Raw genomic sequence first — 27262 nt, forward strand, 5'->3', positions numbered from 1 at the left:
GCAGGGAATGTCCCTGGTGTCTCAGAGCAGTGTGCCTGGTGAAATGCAGCCTGTGCTCAGCTCTGGGGCCAGTGTGAGGTGCTCCCTGCAGTGCTGTGTGAGAGCAGTGGGGAGGTGAGGCTGCAGGTGTGGAGGTCCAGGACCTCATGAGCTGTGTGGAAATATTGCACTCATCACTCAGGAGCTCCATCCCTAACTTGGGGGCTTATTAACATGTTTTACAGAAATTCTGAACACAAATCTCAAAATATTCTTCATTATTTAATTGCTCTGCAGACAGTGGATTCAGCGAGGATTCTAGAGACCATTGTTCTGCTTTAATTAATTAACTCCTGCTAATCCTGTTACTCCTGTCTGTTTCCAGAAACTCTTCCAATTGCATGTTATTTGTGAAGTGGAATCTTGCTTCAGATGACCCTGAGTTACATGGTGTCAGGAGCTAACAGGCTGCAGGTCACGAGCGCTGCTACAAGCTGCTGCCTCTGCTCGGCTCCTTGCACATTAAAACAGGGGGTTGGTGTTGAGAGCATTGCCAGAGAGCATAGATCCCCAGCCCAGCAGTTAGGGAAACACCTGTTTTTTTGGAACTAGTTCTTGGTAATAGCATCCTAACCTCTGTTACTTCTGACTTATAGGGTATCTTTGTTACTAGGGTTCAGCCTGACGGACCAGCATCCAGCCTGCTCCAGCCTGGCGACAAGATCCTCCAGGTAGGGATTTTCTGCTTTGTAACTGAGGTATAAGGCATGCCTTTGCATCTCACACTAATGTTGTTTTCAGTACAATTCTTGGCACTTCAGTGTTGATTTCTAACAGTGTTACTTGCAGTAGTCTTGAAATCTGGTCTCAGAAGGAATAAAGCTGTGTGAAACCACTAAGTGTATGTGGAAAAGAGGCCACAGAGCAGCTGTGGCAGCAGTGTTCCCTCTGAACTCCTGGTTACAGGAGATCACTGTGTGACTGCTGCTCATTTCTGGCTTTTTGTCCCTTCTGTATTATCCCTTTTCTCCCCCGAAATGAAGGTATTAAAGAGAACCTCACGTGATTTCCCTTCTTGTTTTTGCGTTGCAGGCAAACGGACACAGTTTTGTACATATGGAACACGAGAAAGCTGTATTACTACTGAAGAGTTTCCAGAACACAGTAGACCTAGTTATTCAACGTGAGCTTACTGTCTAAATATTTTTTTATAAATAGTAAATATGTCTAGCCAGATCTAATGTTCAAACAGATTTATACATAGGAAACCAATTTTTGCCAATTGCTGGACCAATGGCAAACAGTAGTGCCAAATGTATAATACTCTATGTTAGTACCAATCATCTTGAAAGAAATATATGAGCGATATAAATCTCTGGTTCCTGTGGCTATGTGTTAGTTCTAATCGTCAGCCTCCGGCTGTGCATTGGTGCGTTTTTTTAATCGAGTTACTTCTTAAAGTCAATTTCATATGATTTCAAAACACAGAAGCACATACCAATTCTTTAGGAATTCTGCTGTCCATCAGAAACACTGCCTCAAAGTTGTATATGCCTTTATAAAGATAAAATATATTAACCTGTACTTCCCATGAAATATTTCTATCATGTCACATACGAAAATATAGAGAAAAAATATTTTCATAAACACCTCAAAGAAAGTATATATTAAATTAAATTTAATAACGTTCATTTATTTTCAATGCAAAGATATTATATGCCTTATGAAAATACCTGTACATATGCAGTGTGTATAGCTGGCTCCATACTAATGAGTGAAACTGTCGCTGCACAGGGTGAGATTTGGATAGCCCCGGGATGGTGTAACCAACCGGCACGGAGACGGGCTCACGTCCTGCTGGTGGGCACTTTCAGTTGCTTCCATGTGAACGCACCAAGTGGACGAGCAGTGAGTTTAGACAGCTCTGGTTCCTAAACGGAGAGAAGTTTGTGATGGGTGGCAGTAAAACTTCTTTTGTTGCTGCTAATTTTATTATTCTATCTTTTCCATTTGAAGTGACAGGCCCTTCACCTGTGTTGCCCATTTCCCTGTGTTATGGTGTTCTGTCTTTTTGCTCTGGCCCGGGCTCGCTACGTCCATGATCAGTATGGCTCTAGCCTTTACACAACCCTTTATTTGAGTAACAGTCTCTAGAATGAATGGGGATTGATTGAGTATACATGAGAAATCGTAGAAGAGTGGCACTGACAGAGCATGGGAAGCTTTCCCACCGAAGTACCGAATCTGAAAACCCTTAAGGTAAAAATCCTCGTGCTGTTTTCAACAGAGACAGCACCAAATTCTGCCAAACTGCTGCTGCCTCAGTAATTCAGGTGTACGCCATGCTGACAGCAAGGAGGTGAGACACAAGGAACGCTCCCACGAGGTGCTGCCACTTGTGCTGCTGCCCACAGTCTGGTGCTGGGCTGCAGGCAGAGCCAGGAGCTGCTCACTGGGTGCTGCCCACAGGCACCTCCTGACTGCTAACCCTCAAACCTTTCATCTCTTCCCCTCAAGCACATGCTGACTGAAGTAATTCCAGTTAAACTGACAGGATGTCAAAAGGCAATGATGTCCCTTCTGTGTGATCTGTCTGTGCATGGGCCAGGTGCCTGCCACAGAGAAGCACCCCACAAAAAGGTAAGAGTAGGAACTGTCCCCCTGGGGTGTTATGAAGCACCAGGTCTTTAATTGTTTGCACTCTTCCTTATTTTTTTTTGGCTACTGGGAAGCACTGGAGAGGCTTGGGAGTGTGAGGCTTTTACGTTGGCATGTAAATTCTATATTCCATGGTTCTTTCCTTTTCTCTTTAAAGAACAAGAGTTATTGAGTTTATTAGTATAAATAATAATGAACCATAAATTCCTAACTGACATCAAACTAACTTTTACTTTACCCGTGCAAGTGCTCTTAGTGGAAGAGCTCCTGTGACCCCTGAGTGGCAACATGCTCCCAGATCCACTTGATATTACAAGCTGAAGCTGATCCAGGTTGGGGTTGTTCCCCTGTTTTTCAGCTTTCCATTTCTGTCACACAGATGCAATTTCAGAACATCCCCAAAACCCACACAGGCTCTGCAGAACCCATTTGAAGCTCTCCCATGAGTTGGCACATCAGAGGCCAACGTCCCCACCTTAAGTCCATTGCCCTTTAAGAGAAAATATCAACATTTATTCATCATCATGTTCAGAAAATTGTACCTCTGTAGTCTGTAGTTACGTTGAATGGAAATCAGGTATGTTAATAGGTATTTATGCACCTAAATCCTCTTTGGAGCTACTTTTTTCACACAGAAAAATCACTGTTGTGGATGTGAGCACACACAGTGTGCAGAGCACACGTGTACAGCTGCAGCTGTGCAGCCCACAGGCACCTTATGGCAGCACGGCCCCATGCTCAGAGCTTCCCTGTCATTTCTGCTGCCAGTAGGAAAGTGGAGTGCATTACTTCTGCAATTTTGCATCCTACTGTAACACTGTGCAACGTGGGCGTGCAGAACGCAGTGCACACATCCCTCCTTCCCTCAGCACTTCTGCACACAGCAGCTGCAGTGCACACAGTGCTTTGGTAGCATCAAAATGTAGCAGGGAGTTGCAGAGCTAAGGAGGCCTATTGCCAAGGTAGTGGAGATAGGTGAGAATGGGTGAACTCTGATCTTCAGAGCTTAATGCTACATTTTTTGCTTTGGTGGGTTTCTGCACGCTGAGTTTATGAGACTAAAGCACAGTGGCAGAATAAATCGAGGCTGTGTGCACAACTGTGTATCAAGATTGCTGAGAGCTTTCATCAATGGATTGTAATGAAAAGGAAATTACAACAAAATTGAATTCGTGGAGCACCACTGTACCTCAGCCACAACTCCCAGACTCCAGGAGGGATCTGGGATGAATTTGGCCTCCCAGCTGAAACGTGCAGTAGATAAGCTTTAATAGCAGCCACCACTGTCCAAATGCCCCAGCAGTTTCTTTTTAGCGTTGTTTGTATTCAAATTGATAGAAGTGGTGTTGAGATAGGAGCAACCAGTCTTCAGTGGGACTGCTCAGGGTTTCCACATTAACCCACTCAAATAACCTGCACCTTTTTCTTTCCCAGAACCTCACGTACACCACTGTGCATGGCCAGGTTTGCGAGCAGGGCAGCCAGCTACATGCAGGCTTTGCACATAAAAAGCCCATAAGTATAAATAGAGCTCTATAGCAAGAGCTGGTGGTAGAGGACAGCTCATCCAGAGGTGAGCTCCATGTGTGGTTCACTGTGTGTGTGTCAGGGAATTCTGATCAGGCAAGCGCAGGCTCAGAGCTGCAGATGGTTTCCTTTCTTTGGGCTACACAGCACTCCTGGGCACACCATATGTTCTCCCCTGTCAACTATACAGGCACTCCATACGCTGTTTTTTAAGCTCCTAGTGGAAGCATTAATCTCAACGGAACTGTGCTGGGTTCTTGTTTTTTACATTTTTCTTGCAATAAACAACAAATGATCCTCAGGGAAGGGCTGGATTGCAGAAGGAAATCTGCACTGGGGCTCTCTTACCCTCATTTTGCAGCAAGTGAGTTAAGGAACTCATGGTCAGTATTGGGGCTGATGTCCCTGCGCTGCCAGTGGCACCTGATAGGGCCGGATGTGTCCAAATCCCAGGGCCCAGCTGTTCTGCAGCCCTGTTACCAGTTGGCTATTAGGGAAAAGAAAGAAAAAAAAAAAAAAGGAAAAATTAAAGAAAAGAAAGCTGCTCACAAAATGCTTTTCTTATTTTGAGAAACATTTTTAAGAGAAGATCACAGGAAGCCTGTGGGGCCTTCTAGTCCTAACAGTTTAGTCACTGAGCATTAACAGTTTGTGTTGATCAGCTTGGATATTTACAAGCCAGTTGTTCTAAATAGCAGAATTCAGATCTGTTGCGATGCTTTCCAGAGCTAAGAGCAGGGTGAGAGCAGAGCCCTGCAGCTGCATGCAGTGCATCCACGGGACCACAAACACATTTTCCAAGCATTTATTTATTGGGAATGTTCTGCCTGAAAGACTACTGATGCTGTTACAAGGGGCCTTTTTCTGAACATGAATGAAAAGACCTTTGAAACATTGCTCTAACAGCCATATTTTTAGTTGATAGATGAATAGCTAGAAGTTAAACCACCAATGCTGTAGAACACCACTGATTTTCATGACCTGGAGGTTCAACTAAAAACTACAGGACAGAGTGTTCATGAAATTGGTTTGCTGTTGTTAGTAAGCACTTTGAATGTAAAGACTCTCCCATGGTGAATCCTCTCTTGCTTGTAATATAGCATTTAATTACCTTATGCAATGGGAAGTCTGCATATTTATAAATATGTGTATATATGTATATATCTGATAGAGATATATGCAACAGGAAATGCAAAGACAACTCTAAATGACAAACCTTTGAACCTGTTCACATGCAGGGTCTGGTCTCCAGCAAAGATGCAGGCACTGGTGCTGGGCCCAGGGTGGCACAGGGGCTGTTCCTGAGGAGCCAGCCAGCAGCAGGACATGGGCTGGAGTCTGTGCACTGCCTTGGGGGGGAGTTCAGCACATGGGGATCCGTGTTCCATCATGGTGCAACCCTTGTCCTGCACAGCCAGGCAAGCCACATCAAACAGAAATAAAATAGAACACTAATACCAATTTGCCCAAATCATAAACAAACACAGGGGATCATAAACCTCAGTGGGGTCACCACCTACCTTACCAGATTTTACATTTAGAATTTCCAATGAAGAACAAACCTTTACCTGAAGCTTGAGCTCCTTACCCACAAGCTATGGTACCGTACTCTCCATCCTGCCTCAGCCTCCCAGAGGCTTCCCAGCCTCCCCTCTTCTGCCTTCAGAATTTAATTAGTGCACAAAGATTTACAATGTTAATTTCGGCTAATCAATCAGATTTAAGGACTTATTTCATTTGTTTGTCTTGCTAGTATGAGTGGAATACAAAGTAGTGATACAACTTTCAGGCCAGTAGTTTGGATAGGATATGAATTAATTGGTGGTTTGGTTTTGTTTTGAACAAGTGTGGTTTGGGTACGCTGGAGCAGCAGCTCTGGCCACGTGTGCAGTGCAGCACAGCTGTGACAGCAGAGGCCAGGCAAGGTGATCCGTGCTCCTCCGGGGTGGGAGGAGCTGGGGGCAGCAAACGTGACTCTTCTCTGTAAAAGCCAATTTCTAAAGACACCATTTGTTTTCTCCTAGAACTTCAGTAGTTTCTCTTAGGAAAAAAAAAAAAAAAAAAAAGAGCCTTTGCAAATCCTCTTAGAGGACAATTCACACAAATATTCTAAAAGTGAATGACATCATTGCATTGCAGCCAGAATTTACACGGCCCTTGTAAGGCTTTTCCTGCAGCACCACCGACCGAGCCACAGCCCTGCAGCACAAGAGGCTTCATCTTTGTCAATTGGGGCCTTCTTTGTCTCTTTGCTAGCATATGTGGCTTTACCCTGAAACCCTGCTCAGAACAAACACTTATCGGTTAAGTTTTCTACTTGTGAGTACTGTATCCAGTTCAAAACCAACAGCTTACTTTATTAAAAATTTTACCATTTTATAAAAGACATGTTTAATTATGATGGAGATGGCTGTATTGTAATTAATATTTTGAGATAATTGTGATTTTGAGCTTAAATTATATACAGAAAATGGTCATTTTTGTATGTGTTAAAAGATTGCTATATTACAAATGACTAACTGTACTTTTCAGTTTAATTACAGTATTAATGTAAATAAAGCTGAATGAAAAAAAATATTTACTACTTTATTAACATAGATTGTGAATGTACTTAATGTTTTTTGCAGTATAAAGACTTACTGAACTTGAAAGCTGCTTCATTTTATGTGCAAAAAGGTACTTCAAAATTATATTTTAAATCTATTGATTCAGTGCAATCAATTATATTGTCAGTTAATTTGCACACGCAGGTTGTATCCTTCCAGTTTTCTTTCATGTATGACACTTACCCGTAAGGTGCATATTGTGTTTAGAATGCATTTTGCAGATGCTTCTGTACATAAAACAAATACAGGGACTAAAACAATGCTGTGCAGTGTATAGCAGAGCCATTTTTCGGCTTTGGTGTACCCAACTTTTTCAGTATTTAAAGAAGTGTTTTGAATAACATTAAAAAAAAGTCTCTTTATTGTATAAATAATAAAAATGTCACCTTATTGTAATTAACTTTTGTCATCTTTTACTATTGGAAAGGACCTGAGTTTTCCAAATCACTGTTCTATCAGTGATGGAAAACGAGATGGCTGTTCTCTCTGCATCTCTGTAACTGCTCCAGAGCTCCCCTACACCTCTAGCCTCAGTGATGTACCTTACAGCTTCAGCTGGACCTGCCAGCAAACACAGCAGTGTTTCAGGGCTGTTTCAGGGAAAGAGGCCCTTTAACTACAGGATACATCAGAGAAAGACCTGAAAACCGAGTGAGTGTACTTGTTCACACATTGCTGCTGCTGGGACACCACATATGGTCACGGAGCGACTGCATGTGGATGAAGAAGAGCCCAGCAGTGCTGCTGTTTGTGGACTTCTACAACTGCCTCACACAGGAGAAGGAACCAAACCGAGGCTCGCAGGACTGACATCAGCAGCAGTTCAGCCATCCCTGCCAGCACATGGATGCTCTCGATTTGTTCAACTCAAGAACGACTTTGGCCATGATCACCTTTTCTTCTGCACAAACATGCTCCCATGCATTTTAACAGAAATGCCACTCTCCCATTCCCTTCCCTCTGCCCCTCCTGGCACCAGTCACTCTCTCACCCTACATACCACCATTGGGTCCCCCTGGACGTGTGGGTCAGGCCTGCTTCTTTTCTACCAGGTCACAGCCCTGTGCTGCTGTGTGAGGTGCACCAGACGTCGTCACTTTTGCTGAAAGGTGCTCGTTAAGCTTGAAGACCCTGAGGATAAGGAAGAGTGGTTTTATGTTAATTCTGGGTCACACACACAACCTGTGGTGTTCAACTCTAAGCCATATTACGTTTTTCTGCATTACAGCAAGAACAGGCAGAGGAAATGAAAATGCTTTCATTGCATACATTTCACTTGATAAAAAACACACAGCAGACCTATTTGGTGTCAGCTTGCTTTCGTACACAGAATGGAAGAATGAGGTACAGTTCTGTTCCTAGATGCAAAGATGTCTTCTAGTTTAAAGCTTTTTTTTTTTTAATTTCATTTCAGATTGCAAAGTGAAGGGTTTGCAATTAGTTCTCATTCACAGAGACCCCAACTGCAGCACCTCCACAGTACCCACACAACAAAAGCACTCGGTGCAGTTTAAAAGAAGCCAAGAGACAAAAAAATCTTAGCAGTGGAAATCCGTGTGGTATCTGCTTCCATTCCTTGTCCATAGGCCTGTGAGAAGCAACGAATCATAGTCACAGAGTAACATCAAGTAACTCTTCCTTTTATATTGTTAATGTCCACCCTGCGTTACTCTTTTCATTGAGATCATTTTCATGATGTTGAAGTGCATTTAAATAAAAAAGCTGAATGTTCTGTATTGTTACTGGCTAAAAACTTCAATTACAACACAAAGATTTAGAAACGAAACACGTATCCAACAGCAAACATTTATTGTTTCAGTGCAGCCACCAACACCAGCCACGTTTTGCTCAGGTTCACACAGGACATGCACACAGTCTGCAGCACATTTCACACCGTGTTCATCACGTTTAAATGTTCAGGCATTTTCCATGTACAGACCAGCAACCAATGGTTTGAGGCAGCGGTGAAGAGAGATCAAGCACCCTACAGAAGATTATAAAACAGGTACACAAGAATCAAAAAGCTTATTTCCCCCTTTTGCTCAATTACTTTGGTGATTACAATCCTTAAAAAAAATGGCTTAACTGTAGAAAAACATTGTCTCTATTACCAAAGACAGCTTTCAGCTGCATTCTTTCTTGCAAAAAGTGTAAACGTAGATTGTGGTATTTCAAAATGCACTCCTGAGACATGCAGCCTTAAGAGGAAAATATTTTGTTGGTGAACCATTTCTTAACATGCAAACTAGGAATAGTATTATGAATGCTTTATGGCCCAGGTCAGACCAACAGCTTACAAACAACGAGGAAGGGATGTAATTGCATCAGACAGTGATGATACTCTGCTTTCCATTCAGAAGTGTACAGGGAAACATCCTATCAAGTAGGGATCCGGCTTCTGAGGTACTCCAGCACTGCAGCTGTTCCTTTTGCCAGAATGGCAGCTCGGGGAGTGCGGAATGGATTTCCTTCTAAAAGAAGTGTCCTAGAAAGACAGAGACGTGCAGTTATTTGTACGCAGGCTTTTCCTTCTTGCAGCACGTTCATACACTGCATCCAGGGGTAAGAATCTTTTGAAATTCTTAAGTCCTCTTTTGTTCTTCCAGAATACTTTTAATGTTGCTACCTTAATTCATACTAACATACTTCTTTAGAGACAGCTGAATTCTAATTTATGCTAATTGATTATTGGTGGTACACACATACCCCGCTTCTTAAGCAAGTCTTTGCCAAAATACAGAGTGAGAAAAAGAACTGCTGAAATACATAAATTGCACAGTAAGAGTGAAGAACAGTTACACTGCAGTCTCCACGTTCTAGCTTGGCTGCTAGCTCACTTTGCACTCTAAATTGCTGTGGAGGTTTTTTGCTTGTGTGTGCTCAGGGGGGGTTGTTTTATTCTGCATATTTAAAGACTAGCAAGAAACTATACTTTACAGGTGAAAACCACATCACCACATGATCTGTTATTTCTGATGAGCCAGGCCAGTTATGTTTAGCTGTCTTTGAGGTATGTCATGTAAGAATACTGACAGCCATGTCTCTTTAACAAGCATTATTATTTGCTCTTTTATAGCAGCCTCACACATGTAAGGAGCCAAACGTATTTACTGACACAGGGCTGTGGCTCACCTGGCCAGCAGGCTCTGCAGTGTGTAATACACACAGCCACCAGAATTGTCTTTGGCTTTAACATTAAACTACACCAACCAACACAACCTTCCAATTTCATTTTGCATACTTCTTTTAGAAATCCTAGCATTTTCCTTCATTCTTCTGCTTTCTCATCTATAGCCAGTAAGCAATGAGCATACAGAGCTGATGTTCCTACCTGGAGAGCTGAGTGGTCAAAGCTGCTGAGAACTCAGCAATTAGCACTAGGCATTTGATCTATTCTCCAAATGCAGACTGTCACAAGACATTACATACCATGCATCAAATTCTGCTAATAAATATGCCTGAATTTATTTTATTTTTTAAGATCCCTGATGACTTTTCGTGTCTTCATTAATGATAGCAATCTCCTCTTCAAATATTACCACTTCTGTTCTTAATTTTCTGCTGGGCCTTAAAATGGACACTTTAAGGGTAAAATCTTAAATAACTTTAGTAACTGAAGTTGCTAACCTTCTAGCAAATCAGTTTTGGCAGAGGGCAGAAAAATGCCCATGGGGGGGCAATCCTAATGCCAAGACAGCTCTTACTGCAAAGAGCAACCAGCCAACTAAGAAGCTGAGCTAGGAAACACATACCTTTCAGAAAATACAAAATTAAAGCTGGTCTCTACCAAATGTTGAGCCTTACAGTTAAATTCCACTTTCAGAAACACTGAAACGAGTTTTTGGGCATCTGGTTTTCCAGGTATGTTTCCATATTACTCTGTCATTTTAGGTTTAAATCCTGAAACAACCCCTCCAATTTTCTACAGTCCTGAGAAACGATGGAAGGAACTGCACTGTTTTACAGCTGGTAAGAGAGACCATTTTGTGCATTGAGACTTACAAGAAAATGACTGCCTTACCCTCTGACAAAACACGCTCTGAAGAAACCAGGCAGAACATGTTTTTCTAAAACAAGTCCCCACTTAAAATACGCACCTCAGAGTTTCACAGTTCCCGAGCTCTGGTGGCACCTGGAGAAGGTCATTATTCTGAAGGTCCAGTGTCCCGAGCTGCTCCATCTTCTTCAGCTGCAGAGGGTCTACAGAGCCCACCTGGTTGTTACTGAGCAGGATGGTCTCCAGTGTGAGGATGCGATAAAGGACACTGGGAAATACTTTAAATCTTCAGAAGGAAGAGATAAAAGTCAGAAATAGGGCGATCAATAAACCTTTAAAATGAGACAGTATTTTAGCATTGTTTGCTGAAAGTAAATATTTACATGTGCTGCTGTTTAAACTGATTATTTTGCACAAAGCCAAAAAGATGGAATTTGCACTGTGACAGCTCAGCACTTGTAACAGAACTGCAGCCAAGACACCCATTTTACAACTGTGAATAACAGCTCATGTCACACAGAAAGTGACTGCAGTGTGAGCAACTGCAGCACTGCTCAGGGACACCACTCCCCTGCTATTCTTCCCATCATCTGGAACTGATGTATTATGGGTGCAACAGGGCGGTCCTGCTGGCATCCACTTCTGTTACACTGCTCACAGGTCTGTTTAATCCCTTTTTAAACCAGCTTCTACTGTCTCTCTACAAAACTTGTGAGAGAAAATTCCAAAAATATACCACCCCTGTGTAAAGATGCACATTTCCTTCAACTGTTCTAAGCTCACAGTTAGCTGAAGCCCTTTCTCATTCTTACCTCACACTAAAATTACATACTAAAATAAATTCTTTTTATTATTTAAAAAAACTGAAATTGTTGCTCACCTATTAAAAGATAGATTTATTACTTGTAGTCTTGTCAGTGCCTCCATTTCCTCAGGTAAAGATGTCAAAACATTATTTCTGTGTATCAAATTAAGATAAAGAATAATGACCAACTTCTAAGAAGTTTTAGTTAAGAATACACTGAAAAAGAACACCCGTGCTTATTGGTGCTAACAAGTTCTTTCAGACCACTCATTTGCTTCATAAATGGATCAAGATGGCAAACCAAGTTTGTACCAGTAAGGAAACATGAACCCTGTTCTCTAAGGATTCCCAAACATTTCTAAGCACCTAACAATTCCAGAAACTTGCTTGGCAGTTCAGCTACTTGGGTCTCAGAGGGAAGTTTAGGAGATAGTCCCACATTGGTGCCAAGGTCAATTGCTGAGATAACTCTACATCTCTTGAAAATTCATTGAGCCTGAAATCCACTGGCTCCAACAAACTCATTTACAGCCACCGTTACTGCAGCACTTTCCACAACAGGAAGCCATTCAGAAGCTTCTTACATACAAAGAAGATGGGTTTGTAAGGACAAACGAGGTATCCCTTGAGTGTGACATAAAGAGTCATTACAGGAAAAGTATTCATTGGAAGATGCTCCAGTTCCAGGTAGAATACCAGCGTTGATACCTTCACTGTAATACTTCCCAGATTTATTCCCAGAATTGTTTTCTGCTTTGTTTCTAAATATCCTTTTAACATCTCTGAGAAGTTTTTAATGACTGACACAAGACCTTTCACCACGTCAAGTCTTAGAGCTTGCCCACTTTTCTGTGTGTTTCTCTTTAACTGATGCCTAAACCGAGGCCACTTGCTATTTCAGATCTGCCGGTCATTCAGCTGGCAGGGAGCCCTTTGGGAAATGAAACATTATTTCAGTACTGCTATTCCACTGCAACAGATGGCTGGTTTAAAGAGGCATGAAAACGAATCACTGGAAAAGGAAGTCCAACACTCATCACAAACCTGATATCCAAATGTGTCAATTTATGAAGCGTGCACAGCTCCAAGGAAACAGAAGAGATTTTATTGAAGCCAAAGTTGACATCACAAACTGAGTCTTTCAGCTCCACGATCCTGAAACCCAACATGAATATATTTTTACTATGGAAGCTCCTATGCATTCTAAGTTACTAAAAATTCTGTTTTATTCTAGAAGTCTACAGATGAAGGAGCTTCCTATGGCTCCTGACATTTCAGAAGCCATTTTGAGAGTGGAAACTTTACCTGTGAAAACTGCCTGTCCTGGAGACTTACACCTGATGTAAAAACAAAGCTCAAAATCACTTTACTAATGCTCATAGAAGGGTAAATTTTCTCTCACAGATTAGGAGAGTAAGTTTTGCTGTGAAGGCCTACTTTCTTGAGTGCAGTTAAGAAAGATTTCAGAAATTATGGCACAAATGACCATCACTGCCATCTCCTGTGAATGTCTCTTCTTCATCTTCTTCATGCAGTCAAACAGAAAGAGACTGCTTCTTTTATACCATCTTTTTTTTCTGTTCCACACTTCTGCTCTTACGAATTGCAGGAAACACAGCCTTCACTACCTCTTGTAAAAGGAATACTATATCAAGATGCTTTGATTTAAAAGCTCAAAAAATAAGTTGCTGAATCTCTGTAACAGAACCTGTGTTGTAACACTAGAAGCAAAAGGCAATTAAACAAACCAAATATCCACCTCTCCCATCTGGACTATTACTGCATTCCTTGGCACCCAGCAGTGCACACATACCTACACTTTCCTCCCTGCTGTGCAGAGGAGCCTCTAACAGAACAAGCAAGCATGGAAGGCCCAACATTCCTTCACTAAACTGTACCAACAAGAGACTTTCTTCTATCAGAGATAGCACCTCGTCAAGTTCTACGTGCTAAAGGCTAATTGTTCAGCACATTTGTGTCCAAGAATTAAAATGTCACCCGCAGAAACACAGTGGCATTTTTAAAAATGAGTGTTCATGATGTCCTTAGGGTTACAGAATGCAGTGAGCCTCCTCCCTGCACAACACCAGTATTTGTTACCATCGCTGTCAAGAGAAAGCTCTTCCTTGAGATAAGGCAACAAGTGCAAAAATGTCCACTGCTATGTGATGGGACAATACCTGTCAAGCAGAATGGCATGGAAATTGTTCAGGCTTCCTTAAAAAAAAAGAAAAGCTATCTGAAGAAAGTGAATCCTAAAAGGACCTGTTCTCTAATACAAAGCTATCATTTCATAGTTTACACATGTATTATCTTCAAATGAGAGGACCACTTTGTAGAGAAAACAATACTAGACTGCAGTTAAGTACACCACTTGATTATGATGAGAAGTCACACTGGAGTCTGCCCTTACTCATTTAGATAATGCTTAACAAAAGACAATGTACAATGAAAGCACTGCTCAATATAGCCAAGCTTCATTGTACTGAGATCTTCATGCAGATGAATGGACCCTCCTGCATGCCACTCACACTAGAAATGCCAGCATTATTCAGCATCCCTGCTATATTCTCTGAGCCTGTTTGTATACATACAGAAGAAAAGTGTAAATATCCTCAATTGGGAAAAAAAAAAAAACATACCAAAACCAACACAAGATGCCAAGGAACAAAACAGAAAAAAAGCAGCATGTAAAGAATGATCTCTCTGCAGAAGTACCTTGGAGGAATGGCAGTCAGCTGATTTTTGCTGAAGTTGACAGTGGTGACAGGATTGCTTCTGACCGCGTTGAACATGTCATCAGGGATCACAGCTGCCTGCTTCTCACTGCACAATGAAAAGCATTTAGCTAAGTAACAAGTTAATCATCTCTTTGAGAAAACGATGAATAGATACACAGGTATCTACAAACTGAAGTGCTCAAAGGCCTGTTAATGAGAAAGCTAACTCATCACTGCACCACCTGACGTCATCTTTGCAATAATGTCATTTCACCCTGCTAATCTCATCTGTTACCTGGCTTAAGAACATTCATTAAGAGCTGAATTAGGTCACTGCCTCAGCACACATGCCATATATTGGGCCAGACACTGCAGCAGATAGGTGTTTTACAGGTTTCCCCCTCAGTTCAGAAAAGGTTCCCCCCCAGTGATGTGTAGCTCATGTAAGCGCTGGATTTGGACCTTCTGAACGTTTACAGTGACTAAAGCCATCCCAACCCTTTCACTGCAGTCATGTCCTTTCTGCATTCCAGCTCTTTGCAGGACTTGCATTTTATCTGGCAGTTCTCAACAGGTATGGTTTTCTGACCCTTTCCTAACCTAACAGGTTAAATTGTTAGTTAATATCAGAACAAACTGATAATGTACCTCCTGTGAGATGCTTTGAGACTTATTGTTACTAACTAAGGAAGTGATAGGATTAAGGATTTCAGTGAATTAAAAGGAATGGTACTATGAAAAATTGTATTTAAAAAAAATCTGCTTACTCCTGAACACCCAAAGTTTAAGTGCAAAGTGCCTAAGTACATCAGAATCCGCAGACAGTCTGGTATCTATTGTTAAGTTAATTAAAAAAAAAAACCAGGAAAGCTTTCTTCCAGCTTTAGAAACAGGCAATATTTCAAACCACATACCTAAATTCCAGTAATTTGAGTGTAGTTATGGCATGCATGTTAATCCTGGACTCACTTGGGAGAGTCATGGCTGTCACAGGAGGCTCCTCGTTTGGGCTGGTTGTGTCATCTGGAAGGAACACAGAACAGTCACACACACTACAGGCTGCAGTCAGACATGCCCTGAACATCCCAGGTGGAGAGCTGCAGTGTCCCTCATTACCTGTGGTTGCTCATTTTGACTCTTCCTGCCTCCTAGATTGATTGCATATAATCAGATTAATATTATGTCAAGATCTTTCTAGCAAGGGGCTTTTGTAGTTCAGTTTCCTATTTGGATTGTTTGTGGGTTGGCTCTTTTTTGTTTCTTTGTTTTTTAATGGAGGCAGGGGGAAGAGCTGACGTGGATTGTGAAAAAAATAGGTCACACAACAACACAGCTGTCATGCTAGCTGTTATGTTAGGCAGCCACCTCCAAGGGGCAGGGAGCTAGAGACAGTGATAAACAGGTAAGACGGGCAAGAAGTGATCCAGCTCAGCTTTTCTATTCAACTATTTCCAGAACAGCTAAGCTGACCACAATTATAGTTAAATCATTAATATTTATAAAATCTTTCATAATGCCCTCCTTTGTAGAGCTCCTTCTGATTACTCACTCCAACACACATGAAAAACTCGTTGGCTGCTCTGAACAGCTCAGAAATGAAAAGCCTTGTTCTGCACACGCAGGCTGTGGCACTGCCCCTAGGAGCTCCTGAGCACTTCAGAATGGTGAAGCTTAGCCAGAAGCCCAAACATATGATAAATCTAACTGCCACTAAAAGAAGAATGCTACAAGAAATTCAGCAGCATTCATGAACTAAAGCCTACCAACTTGCACCTATGCCCAATTAGTAATTCTTTCATGAAGGCCAACAAGGTTAGAGGCACTTGTTCAATTTAAGCCTCTGCATGCATAGGTCTGTTGCTGCTCCTGGTTTAGCTCCCCCTTAAATGCTCAAAAAGGTACAATAAAACCACAAACACTAAAATCCATGCAAGACCTTAGCTTATTTTGTCATCCCCAAATATAAAACCTATCACAGGTTAGCAGATGAGCATCCAACTCATTTTTGCAAAGTTAATAATACGTCAGATTTGCATGGAATTGGGCACTTTGAAGCAATTTCACACACTGGAGTAATCCAATTAATGCTGCCATCCTCTGGCAGATGGAGAGAAAGCCCACTCACAAGGCACTCATACCATTCTCAATACAATTTTCCTATGTGCATCATCAGGACCCCCTCCAAATTAAAATGGTAAGCATTTTCTGCATTTAAATGCAGCATAATTATTTCCATGCTATATATTTAACATGTCCAGTGAACTCAGTCATCTTTCCTATTTCATGTCTTAAAATTTAAAAAAAAACAAGATTTCTAAAGGTAAAAGAAAATTCTTTTTGAAAAGATTTGCTCTCCTCCACATGCAAGTTGCTTAGACTTTGACAGTCAGTTTCTTATATAATCAAAAAATGGTGTCATCTGCAATACTTTAGAAAATATGGAATGAAGTGAAAAACAAAGAAAAAAAACACAAAAAAAACCCCACCCCAAACAACAGAAAAAGAACCAAATAACAAATTATCTCACTGAATGAGGGGACCAAGTAATGATCTGGAAAGCTGCACACCAGCAACCTCTGGACCCTTTTAGTAAAATGGATCCAGAAGTCCTGTATCAGTTAGAGAAACTGATACTCCACCAGCCAGCTGCTTTTTAAATCACCCAAGTTACATCTCAGAATCCAAAAGGGGATTCTGCAAAGATGTACAGCAGTTTGGTTCAGAGAATTAATCTTGAGATATTTCATCTGAATTTGTGCTTTGTGACTTTTTAATTATTTCCAGAGGGAATGGTGGGATCAAGACTTATACCACAGGGGGATGAACAGGCCAGGATTTGAATTCTGTTTAAAATAACCTCTTACTTTCTCACCCAAGATTTTTTATATTCTTAGTCAGCTACATGGTGGAGTTCATGGCACCACCATGGCCCTGAGGCTGCCTGTCTCGTGCTTAATTTCTGGGAACCACAGGACTGTACTGCCCATACTATAACATGAATGAATAATACATATTACCTTTGCAAAATCTCACTTCTACACTGTGACAAAGCCAACAGGCAGACAGCAAGGTGAAAATGAAGAATTTGCTGTGGAAATTTCCCATGATGTCCAAAGGAAACAAACAAACAAACAAACAACAACTTGAATTCTTCATTCAAAATACATAAAGGGACCAGGGAAAAATACTTAACATTGCTTTTCTAAGTGATGATGCCCCATAAAGAATGTTATATTATCCAAAAGAGTAAGAAAAAGAACAGCACAGAAATACAGAGCAAACTATTGAGTAAAGACACTTATCATTGCAGGGTAATTGGAGGAAACTGGCAGCATTTTAATTTCTTAGAAAGATTCTCTTTAAGATGCAACTCAGTAAAGCAACATACCTTGGATTCTGCTTCTCAGGTATTTCAGAAGTTCCTGGGTGCCTTTCTTTTAAAAAAAAAAGAAAGAACAAAAGGTCAATAAGCATTTACCAGCCAGTATTTACACAGCTGTTCTGACAATGAAGACCAACAATTTTGGTCACATAAATGGAGCTCATAGCACAGCTGGTTATAAAAACTACCCAACAATTCCAGTAGAAAAACCCTATTTGCAACAGCTTATGTCCTTGTTCTTTAGAATTTTGTGTATTTATTCCAGCTGTAAATTCCCAGCCCCATGTTACCACCTTGGGCTCCACGTTCTTAGCTGTTCATCTCAAGTTCTTTGGCCAGCTCCAAGAGCAAGGAAGAACCTTTCAAATGAACTCAGGCTTCTCTAAAAAGCTACAGCATAATTATGCTTGAAGAAGAAATTCACTATTTGACATGGAAATAGACAGTTCAGTGTTCTGGATTCTCCTAAAATTTTATTGGCAATCCTCTCACAGCAACTCCTACTGGTCAAACACAGTAACTGCATGATCTCCAAGTCATTACATATCATCTCATCCAGCCCATTTGTTTCAGGATAAAACTAGGATTTCCTTACAATACTGCATGTTTCTCTTTGATGTTTTAGAATAAGAACTGAACTAAAGCAGCAAATATGAACTTTTCTCATTCTAGCTGACATTTATACTATGTGAAGACTGATCTAAATGCAGAGGGGATGAAGAAAATGTGGAAGATGGGAGGGAAGGAACTCTCACAGGGAATCTGGTGAAACTGGACAAAAACTGAAGAAAGAAAATAGAAGATCAGCTGCAGTGCATACAGTGCTCACTTGATCAGACACACATTTTCTCCCTTATTTCCAACACATATTACAGAATTTCATTACAGTAGAGGACATTCAGTGCTATTTATTTTTAGAGAATTTGAGTGCTTTGTAAAGATTAATTTTATAGCACTGGCAAAAGAAAGAAAGAATGTATACCACCAGTGAGAAGGGCTTGCTGGGATAGAAATTAGAAAGAATTCTATAGCAGCAGTGATGCCTGTGAGCCAGCCTCCCTGCTGCCCCTGTGCTTGCTCCTCATGCGTAATTCCCACCTTCACTTCGTAGGTTATCCATTACAAAACACTGTACATGATACTGTCATTGCTCAAAACACATCTGTCAGCAAATACTCTTTGGAAACTGAATGTAAGATCTTTAATTCAGGCAAGTAGGAAATGAGAAAAAAAAATCCATGCTCATCTAGGAAAGCCTTCTCATCAAATACTTGCCTAGCACTGCAATGAGCTGTGACTTGCAGCAGGATTAGGCAGCAGACAGCTGCTCTATCCTTTCCCCAGATATCTGCTGCTTCATTTGTAATATATATTACAACATCTACAGCAAATCAGAAACAGGTTGTGTGAAGCAATGACTGCTTTATTCCACAGTTCTCATCATGTCACGCGTCGCATCAGAACCCCATGGGAACAGCAACAAAATCACACAAACAAAAGCGACGGATTGAAGCTGAAGCTACTTCAAATGGAGGTGTTTTCTAATAATGCTTTGCCTGCACCATTTGGAGAACGGATGTCTGCAACACCACCAGCTTTCATGTGCTATCTAAATGAGCTTACCTGCAGAAGGTCTCTTCGAATGGTTCTCAAAGGATTTCCTTCTAATGCCAGGAATTTCAACTGAGAAAGGTTCCCCAAGGTGTAAGGCAATCTGCAAATAGAAACAATCCATTTCAGATAAGAGCTGCTTCAGTACAATTCCTAAACATCAGCAATTGTTTGACAGAAGACCTGGTATTCTGAAGCTTGGATTCTAACAAAAAGATACATAATGCATCACATTTAAGAAAGGCACTGTAATATTTACAAAACAAAGAAACGGAGCCTTCATTTTACAGTCCAGACCTTTTTTAATGACTGAAATAAATCACCTGTAGAATCAGCCATCCATAGATGCCACAAGGAAGGCCTCATCACAGACACGTGCATTTTTTTATTACCTACTGATATCATTGTTGGCAAGGTCAAGTCTCTCCAACTTCTGGAGTAGAGTGATTTCATCAGGAACTGATTTTATCTTGTTGTCTCGAAGTTCCAACACAGACAGGGAATTCAGGTGCTTAAGATTTTCTGCATTTAGTATTTCAATCTGATTTTCACCAGCATGTAATTCCTATGGAGACAAAGATCGCTCACAGTTCCAAATGGTTCTTTAAACCAAGAAGAGACATTTGCTGCTGGATGTGCTATACAAATACAGAACCTCACATACCAGCAAGAATTGTGCTAGAAAATGCTGGAACAGCTTGGAACTTTAAGTGCAGAGTTCAGAGTTATGCTGAATTATGGTATCTGCATCCTGTGATGGATTTGGTATCGATTATATATCTGGTGACATAAACATTCAATTGGGCTAATCACATTGCTATTCAATGAGTAACACATTTGTGATGTTCTCAGACAGGCAAATTGCAATTACACAAGGAAAATTAAGGTTACAAAACATTTGAAGACTGTGATTCTTTTGAATGCATGCTTTCTCTGCAGTTACAAGAAAGAACAGGAGTGAACAAAGTAAGTGTAAATTGATTCATAAAATGTTCCCATAAAATGGAGATAAAACACAGCTGTTGCAGGCAATATCACATTTAATATTTGAGTCATTCTTCTCCTTAAATGCTTTTTTTTATCTTCCAAATCTGAATATTGCTGTTTGTCCTCCAAATGCTGTTCAGACAGATCAATGTGGGCAGCAAGACTAAATGCACGTGGATATGCATTAAAAAGAGTTCTACACACAGATTAATTAACTTCTGATCACAGCAATTCACGATAACTTGTATGTGAGCTAACAATCACTATTCTAGAAGCTCACTGCAAAGACATTTACAGCACCCAGCATTTCAAACCTTACCTTCAGTAATTTGCACGAAGGAAGTTCTGGCAAGGAACGCAGTTTATTTTTCCTCAGATACAGCTGCTCCAAAGATGCCATGCTTGCCAGTTCAGAAGGTACATTTTCCAGGTAGTTTTTCGTACAGTCCAGTTGTCTTAGGCCTACAGAATAACAAAAGAAAATAGAAATAGTTTTCTGCAGAAGTATTGATGCCCTATTTTTTTTTTTGGTTAAGGTAAGCATGAAAACATATTATCACATCCAAACTTCAGAAGAAATCAAATCAGCATCAGCACTTCTGAAAGCAACATACCTGCTTTTCATTTCTTCTTCACAAGACATTCTGGAATGTCTTCACTGACACTGCCAAACACTAGCTCTTGTTTGCAGTAAAGGACTGCAGGCAACATGCAGGTTAGGTCTAATGTCATAGGCCATCTCAGAAAGATCTGCAGATAATTTCTGTAGCACTGACAAAAGCTGGCAGTCTACGACCTGCTCCCACAGATCTGCCACAGCTATTAGAACACATGTTGGAATTGATGTGAATGTCAACATCAGCAAGCTTGGTATCACAATAACAAAATTCACTTCTATTGCTGACCAGTTCATGCTGTCCTGTCTTTACCAGTGAATCCAACTAGCTCTTATTTATGCTTTACTTTCCACTCAAAATACGCACTAAACACTCATCACAGTTTTCAGGCTAATAACTTCACAGCAGAGCAGTAATCCTGACACTTTTCTAATAGTTCCCTGGGCATTTGTCAAGTAATACGAACTACAGGAGGACGTAAGTTTGATACATGGGAGCTGCAGTAGCTTTTTTCTTTTTTTAAATAATTCTAAGCTAGTCCTCCTGAGAATACTTTAAATTCTTCAGAACCTACTTTCATAACCTGGAATATTACGTAATGTATTTCTGAACATAACTACAGAACTGGCTGTCTGACGTTTAACAATCCAGGGAAACTAACTTACTTTTCATTGCACTGATATCTGCAGGCAGGTTTCTGAGTTGATTACACGCCAAATTGAGTCGCACCAAGTTAATGAGCAAAGCAAAACTTGTTGGAATGTCTGTAAGATGATTGTTGGACAGATCCTGAAGAGTAAAAAAAAGAAAAAAAAAAAGAGAAAGAGGTTATAAATAGAGACATTTAAAATATCCCATGGGTACTGTTGTTGCAAAGTTAATTACTGGCAGAATATTCAAACTAGATTGCTGACGTCTCCAGGATTTCCCTGGTAGAAATGTGAATGGAAGAGATAAGTCTCCCATGATGGACAGATCACAAGGGACTTGATTTTTCTTAAAATATTTGGAAAATCCAAATCAAAACTTGGTTGCAAGCACATACACAAAAACACAATAGCTGATAAGCTCCATGAATTATTGAATATTCAGAAGGTTCTAAGATTTTTATGTTTTTTAATTAGCAGTAAAACACAGATAGATTGCTATTTCTGAACACATCAGTGTTTTTCAAGAAGTTGTAATTTACCAATTCTTCTAAACTGACGAGCTGCCCAAATCCATCTGGCAGGTGGCTCAGCTCGTTGTGTTGAAGAAGAAGGCTCTTCAAATGTGACAACTGCAGCAGTTCTTCTGGGATACTCGTCAGTTTGTTGTGGCTAGCATTACAGTGTGGAAAACAAAGCCAATTAACAACTGCTAAAAAGTTTTGTGACTACAACTACGTATAGAAACTTCTGCTACACACCATGCTGCCCCAACTAGGGTTACATCACACACACCATTTGAGATGCAAACTCTCCAGACCCCAGAGCAGGTAGGAAGCACACCCAGCATTAGATGCATCTGATGCTCTGTCGTTGGCACAGACCAACTGTTCATTACAGCCACGAAACATTTCCACATCACAGCCTGCATGCAGGTGTGCTGCACAGGACACCATCACCCCTAAGAAAATCTCCTTCTTACAACTATTACAGCCCTCTACAGTGGATTAGTTGCCTAAGAGAAAATAAATTTCTTTGTTAAAGAATACTTTTCAATCACATCTGAATCTACAATATTCCAGCTGCATTTAATGCTTGTTTATGGTGTAGTTCACAGACAAAAAAGAAACATACTCTCTCCTCGTGTACAAACTTACAGAACGATATGGAAGTTACAGCCTGAATGATATCTTCAGCTGTTTCCAATGTATATGATTCATGAAAAAAGCATTTTTATTCCTTTAAAACAAAACTTCTGTACTGAAGCAAATGAATGCTGATACTGCTTTTGTGTGAGTATTCAAAGCATCGGTATTCAGCTTCCAAGTAAGACTGTGACTTTTGAGTATTATTCAAAATTATCATCAGTTTTTATCTAAAACATATAATTCTCAATGCATTCATGTTCTCTATTAAAAAACAAAAACAAAACAACAGAAATTAACTTTCCTGAAAATAACATTTGTTTTACTACAATCTCCCATCCACACCTTGAAAATCAGTGCTGTAAGTTTGTAACAAGTACCTGACATCAAGTTTCTGAAGATTTTCTAATTGTCCTAAAGCAGAAGGCAGAGATGTCAGCTGATTATCATGTACCTGGAAAATAAAAGTTTTGGAATACTTACCGAGTTGCACCTTGTAGGTTTTCTTCCACCCACTCTGCAACAAACCAAGCTGAACTAATGCACAAAATGATTCTGTGCATTAGCAACACCTGAATACGTTCTTCAGTACAATTCAGTCCACTCTCAACACCTGTGTACATTGCTCTGTACCTTCCAGTCCACTACCAACACCTGTGTACGTTTGTTCCTCTGTGCAGTTTCCAACAGCAGCACTTTAACTGCTAATCTTGGAAGGTTCTACTTAATTGAGTGTAAGCACTGAGAAACCAAAATACTTGATATGAAGTGTGCAGAAGCTTATTAAAGGCGGCTGCATGCAGCAACAGCTCTTTCAGTGTTCATGATAGGACTCCTCGGACCTCTCTGCACAACATTACACCTGCCTGTGTAAAGCAATGTACCAACCGGGAGACAGGGAGCAGACCCTCGTCCTGAGAATACACCAGTGCTGCTTCTACACATCCACCACTGCAGGAATGGAAAACAAGGATCTAAAGTTGTGTCGTCCCATACAGAATCACAGAACCACAGAACTGCCAGGGTTGGGAGGGACCTCAAGGATGATGAAGCTCCAACCCCCTGCCACATGCAGGGCCACCAACCTCCTCATTTAATGCTAGACCAGGCTGCCCAGGGCCCCATCCAACCTGGCCTTGAACACCTCCAGGGATGGACTGGGCATCCACAGCCTCTCTGGGCAGCTGTTCCAGCACCTCACCACTCTCTCTGTAAAGAATTTCCCCCTGACATCCAACCTAAATCTCCCTCCCTCAACTTAAAACCATTTCCCCTCATCCTGCAGTTATCTACCCTTTCAAAGAATTGATTCCCCTCCTGTTTGTAGGCTCCTTTTAGGTACTGAAGGCTGCCATGAGGTCACCCCGCAGCCTTCTTTTCTCCAGGCTGAACAAGCCCAGCTCCCTCAGCCTGTCTTTGCAGGAAAGGTGCTCCAGTCCCCTGATCATCTTCGTGGCCCTCCTCTGGCCCCTCTCCAACAGCTCCCTGTCTTTTTTGTACTGGGGGCTCCAGACCTGGACGCAGTGCTGCAGATGGGGCCTCACAAGAGCAGAGGGGAACAATCACCTCCCTGTCCCTGCTGGCCACCCCTCTTCTGATGGAGCCCAGGATCCCATTTGCCTTCGGAGCCACAGGGGCACACTGCTGGCTCATGTTAAGTACAGCGAGACCGCGGTCTCACTGATCCCAATACGTACATCAAGAACGCTGAGCGCGGGCAGCAGCCTGACGTCCTCAGACAGGCACCGCAGCTGGTTGGAGGCCAGGATCAGCTTGGTCAGGTCCGTCTGCTCCCACCAGCGGTCCGCAGCGCCGAAGGACAGGTTGTGCTGGGCTTCCTCGGGGGTGTCCAGGTTGATCCGCCACACGTGCTGGGGCACTGCAAGCCAGAGCACAGGGCTCAGCCGAGCGCTCCGCGCACCGCTCAAACGCGCGGTGTCTCAGACACGCACACACCGCGACTTTCACAGAGACGCCTTCCCAAAGCTGGCGATTCTAAGCGCTGCTAAACAGCGGTTACGAGGTAGCGATCGGCCAGCGAGAGCAAAAAGGAAGCGGGCAGGGAATATTCATCGGTTTCTTTCTTTTTTTTTGCTGTTTATCAAGGAAGGCAGGAAGCACCGAGCCTGTGCGGCTACCGCCGAGCGCCCGCAGCCCGGCACGCAGGGCAGCCAGACACGGGCTGACCCGCGGCTCCCCAGCCCCGCCCGCAGCGCGCCGCCTCCACACGCCGGGCTCCCCGCGCTCACCCTCGCCGAGGCCGCGGCCCGCCAGGTTGAGCTGCCCGCTCTTCCGGGCGGCCCTGATCAGCCCCTGCGGCACGGCGGGGCTCTGCTCGTCCGCCGCCCGCCTGAAGCCGGCGCGAGGATCCCCCGCCCGCGCCCTCCGCGCCGCCGCCATCCCGCAGCGCCGCGCCCGGCCGCCACCGCAGCGCCGCGGGCAGAGCGGGCGGAGCTCCTCGGAGGGGCGGCGGCGCCGGCGGGGTGCTGGCGGGGCTCCGTGTGGGGCACGGCCCGCCCGCTGCCGCCATTTCCCGGCCGGAGCGGCCGCGCCGAAATGGTGTCACGGCGGCGGATGGGGAGCGGCGAGCCGGGGAGCAAAGCCGGCCTGGGGGAGCTGCAGAGCGGGAGGCTGGGGGACCTCATCGCTCTCAGAACTCCCTGAAAGGAGCGAATCCAGAAAAATCATAATATCACAGAACCATAGAATGGCTTGAGTTGGAAGGGACCTCAAGGATGATGAAGCTCCAACCCCCTGCCACACGCAGGGCCACCAACCTCCACATTTCATAACAGCCCAGGCTGCCCAGGGCCCCATCCAACCTGGCCTTGAACACCTCCAGGGATGGACGGGGCATCCACAGCCTCTCTGGGCAGCTGTTCCAGCACCTCACTGCTCTCACAGCAAACAACTTCCCCCTGGCATCCAACCTCAATCTGCCCTCATTGAGCTGAAGAGAAACATTTTAAACATATGCGTAAAGGATTCCAAATAAAAAGGCACTTTTACTTAATCTCACTATTTGTTTTTCCCTCTTCCCTTTAACCCAGAGTTTGAAAAATTTCTGTCTGCTCTCCAGCCCTGGCAGTTAGTGGAGCAGGCAGCCCAGGCAGTGCCCTCAGTCACCGAGCAGATCGCCCCTCACTGTGGATGCCCCTCACTGGAAGCACTCAAGGCCAGGCTGGATGGGGCTGTGAGCAGCCTGGGTTAGAGGAAGGTGTCCCTGCCGACAGCGGGGGATTGGAACTGGAGGATCTTAAAGGTCCCTTCCAACCCAAACCATTCTGCGATTCTCTCAGCCCGGTGCTATCAGCAGCGCCTTGAAGGAAGTGAGGACGGCCATGCTTCCTGGTCACGAAGGATGTAACCTTTAGTTCCAAGTTTTCAAACACAACCCTTTGGGGAAAAAAAAAAAAAAAAGTTTTCTCTAGTAAGTTCCATTGGACTTGTGAGCAGTGAGAATGGTGCTAAACACCAGCACGGGTCAATGAGCACACGACCTGAGAGCCCACCGCCCGTCAGGCACTCGCTTCTGATAGCAGATTTGGTCCTTTTAATTTTTAACCACTGCTCCTCAGTTCATTGGCATCCCCGGGCAATATTCCACAGGGAAGTGCTGAGCTTTCCCACCGCGTGTTTCCAAAAGCACCAAGTGTTCGAGTTATGTAGTTATGTTTATGTTTGTCCCTGTGACAGGAAGGTCTGAGGGAGCTGGGCTTGTTCAGCCTGCAGAAAAGAAGGCTGTGGGACCTCATTGCAGCCTTTCAGTACCTAAAGGGAGCCTACAGACGGGAGGGGAGTCAACTCTTTGAAAGGGTAGATAACTGCAGGACGAGGGGAAATGGTTTTAAGTTGAGGGAAGGGAGATTTAGGTTGGACATCGGGGAAATTTTTTACAGAGAGAGTGGTGAGGTGCTGGAACAGCTGCCCAGAGAGGCTGTGGATGCCCAGTCCATCCCTGGAGGTGTTCAAGGCCAGGTTGGATGGGGCCCTGGGCAGCCTGGTCTAGCATTAAATGAGGAGGTTGGTGGCCCTGCGTGTGGCAGGGGGTTGGAGATTCATGATCCTTGAGGTCCCTTCCAACCCTGGCCATTCTGTGCTTCTGTCTGTGGGCAGGAGCAAAGCTGGAGCCGACTGGCTCCGCAATCATGACAACAATTGGGAAAGGCCAAGCTCCTGAATTACTAACAATCTTTACCTACAGAGCACCTTCACGTACTTTGGGAAGTAACTGTGGGAAATACGCAACCACTCGCTGTGCAGCTGAGCATCAGACACTGCTCTCAGCACTCAGCACCCTCACGGCCGTGAGCGCACACAAAGGGCCGCCCATCCCTGCGGGACGGCGCCGATCCGCACAGCCTGCAGGCGGCCGACGGCCAGCAGCGCCGCTCCCACGGCAGCGCTCAGCGGGGGCCCCTACCGAGCTCCTTCAGCACGGCTCGCACGGGGCCCGCCCGCTCCTTCAGGGACGGAGCAGACCGCGGAGGCCGCGCGGGGCTCAGCGGCACCGCTGGAGCCTTCAGAGCCGCCGCTCCGCCCCGACACACGAACACGAGGCCGCCCGCCTCGCAGCCGCCG

General features: G+C 43.2%; 2 protein-coding genes across 11 annotated transcripts in view; one reads left to right on the forward strand and one right to left on the reverse strand.

Annotated features, from left to right (window-relative positions):
* Nucleotides 1-1534, forward strand: part of LRRC7 (leucine rich repeat containing 7) — a 198980-nt gene extending 197446 nt beyond the window's left edge. For all 8 annotated transcript variants that reach the window (XM_090146844.1, XM_090146845.1, XM_031604275.2 and 5 more), the window contains 2 exons: nucleotides 636-710; nucleotides 1072-1534. In XM_090146844.1, the coding sequence (XP_090002970.1) occupies nucleotides 636-710; nucleotides 1072-1179 (183 nt within the window). In that variant the 3' untranslated portion in view covers nucleotides 1180-1534. The remainder of the gene's footprint in view (nucleotides 1-635; nucleotides 711-1071) is intronic.
* A 3904-nt stretch (nucleotides 1535-5438) lies between these two features.
* Nucleotides 5439-27089, reverse strand: LRRC40 (leucine rich repeat containing 40). 3 transcript variants are annotated; one of them, XR_016469399.1, is made up of 17 exons: nucleotides 24931-25118; nucleotides 24379-24560; nucleotides 23062-23135; nucleotides 22079-22208; nucleotides 21555-21678; nucleotides 20592-20734; nucleotides 19678-19850; nucleotides 19298-19388; nucleotides 17681-17726; nucleotides 15207-15315; nucleotides 14291-14398; nucleotides 12617-12727; nucleotides 11648-11725; nucleotides 10868-11053; nucleotides 9068-9255; nucleotides 7771-7901; nucleotides 5439-5570 (listed from the first exon to the last, which is right to left on the reverse strand). XR_016469399.1 is itself a non-coding variant. In XM_090146852.1 (15 exons), exons 1-15 carry the CDS (start codon nucleotides 26950-26952, stop codon nucleotides 9150-9152), a joined length of 1713 nt encoding a protein of 570 aa, XP_090002978.1. In that variant the 5' UTR covers nucleotides 26953-27089; the 3' UTR covers nucleotides 8563-9149. The 3 variants fall into 3 exon arrangements, 2 of the variants coding, with proteins under 2 accessions (XP_090002978.1, XP_090002979.1); XM_090146852.1 differs by lacking the exons at nucleotides 5439-5570; nucleotides 7771-7901; nucleotides 24931-25118 and adding an exon at nucleotides 26901-27089 and having other exon boundaries at nucleotides 8563-9255; XM_090146853.1 differs by lacking the exons at nucleotides 5439-5570; nucleotides 7771-7901 and having other exon boundaries at nucleotides 8563-9255; nucleotides 24931-25114.
* Between the last annotated feature and the right edge of the window lie 173 nt (nucleotides 27090-27262).

The sequence above is a fragment of the Phasianus colchicus genome, chromosome 9 (assembly GCF_987193195.1).
Source record: "Phasianus colchicus chromosome 9, bPhaCol1.hap1.1, whole genome shotgun sequence".
Taxonomy (NCBI): Eukaryota; Metazoa; Chordata; class Aves; order Galliformes; family Phasianidae; genus Phasianus; species Phasianus colchicus.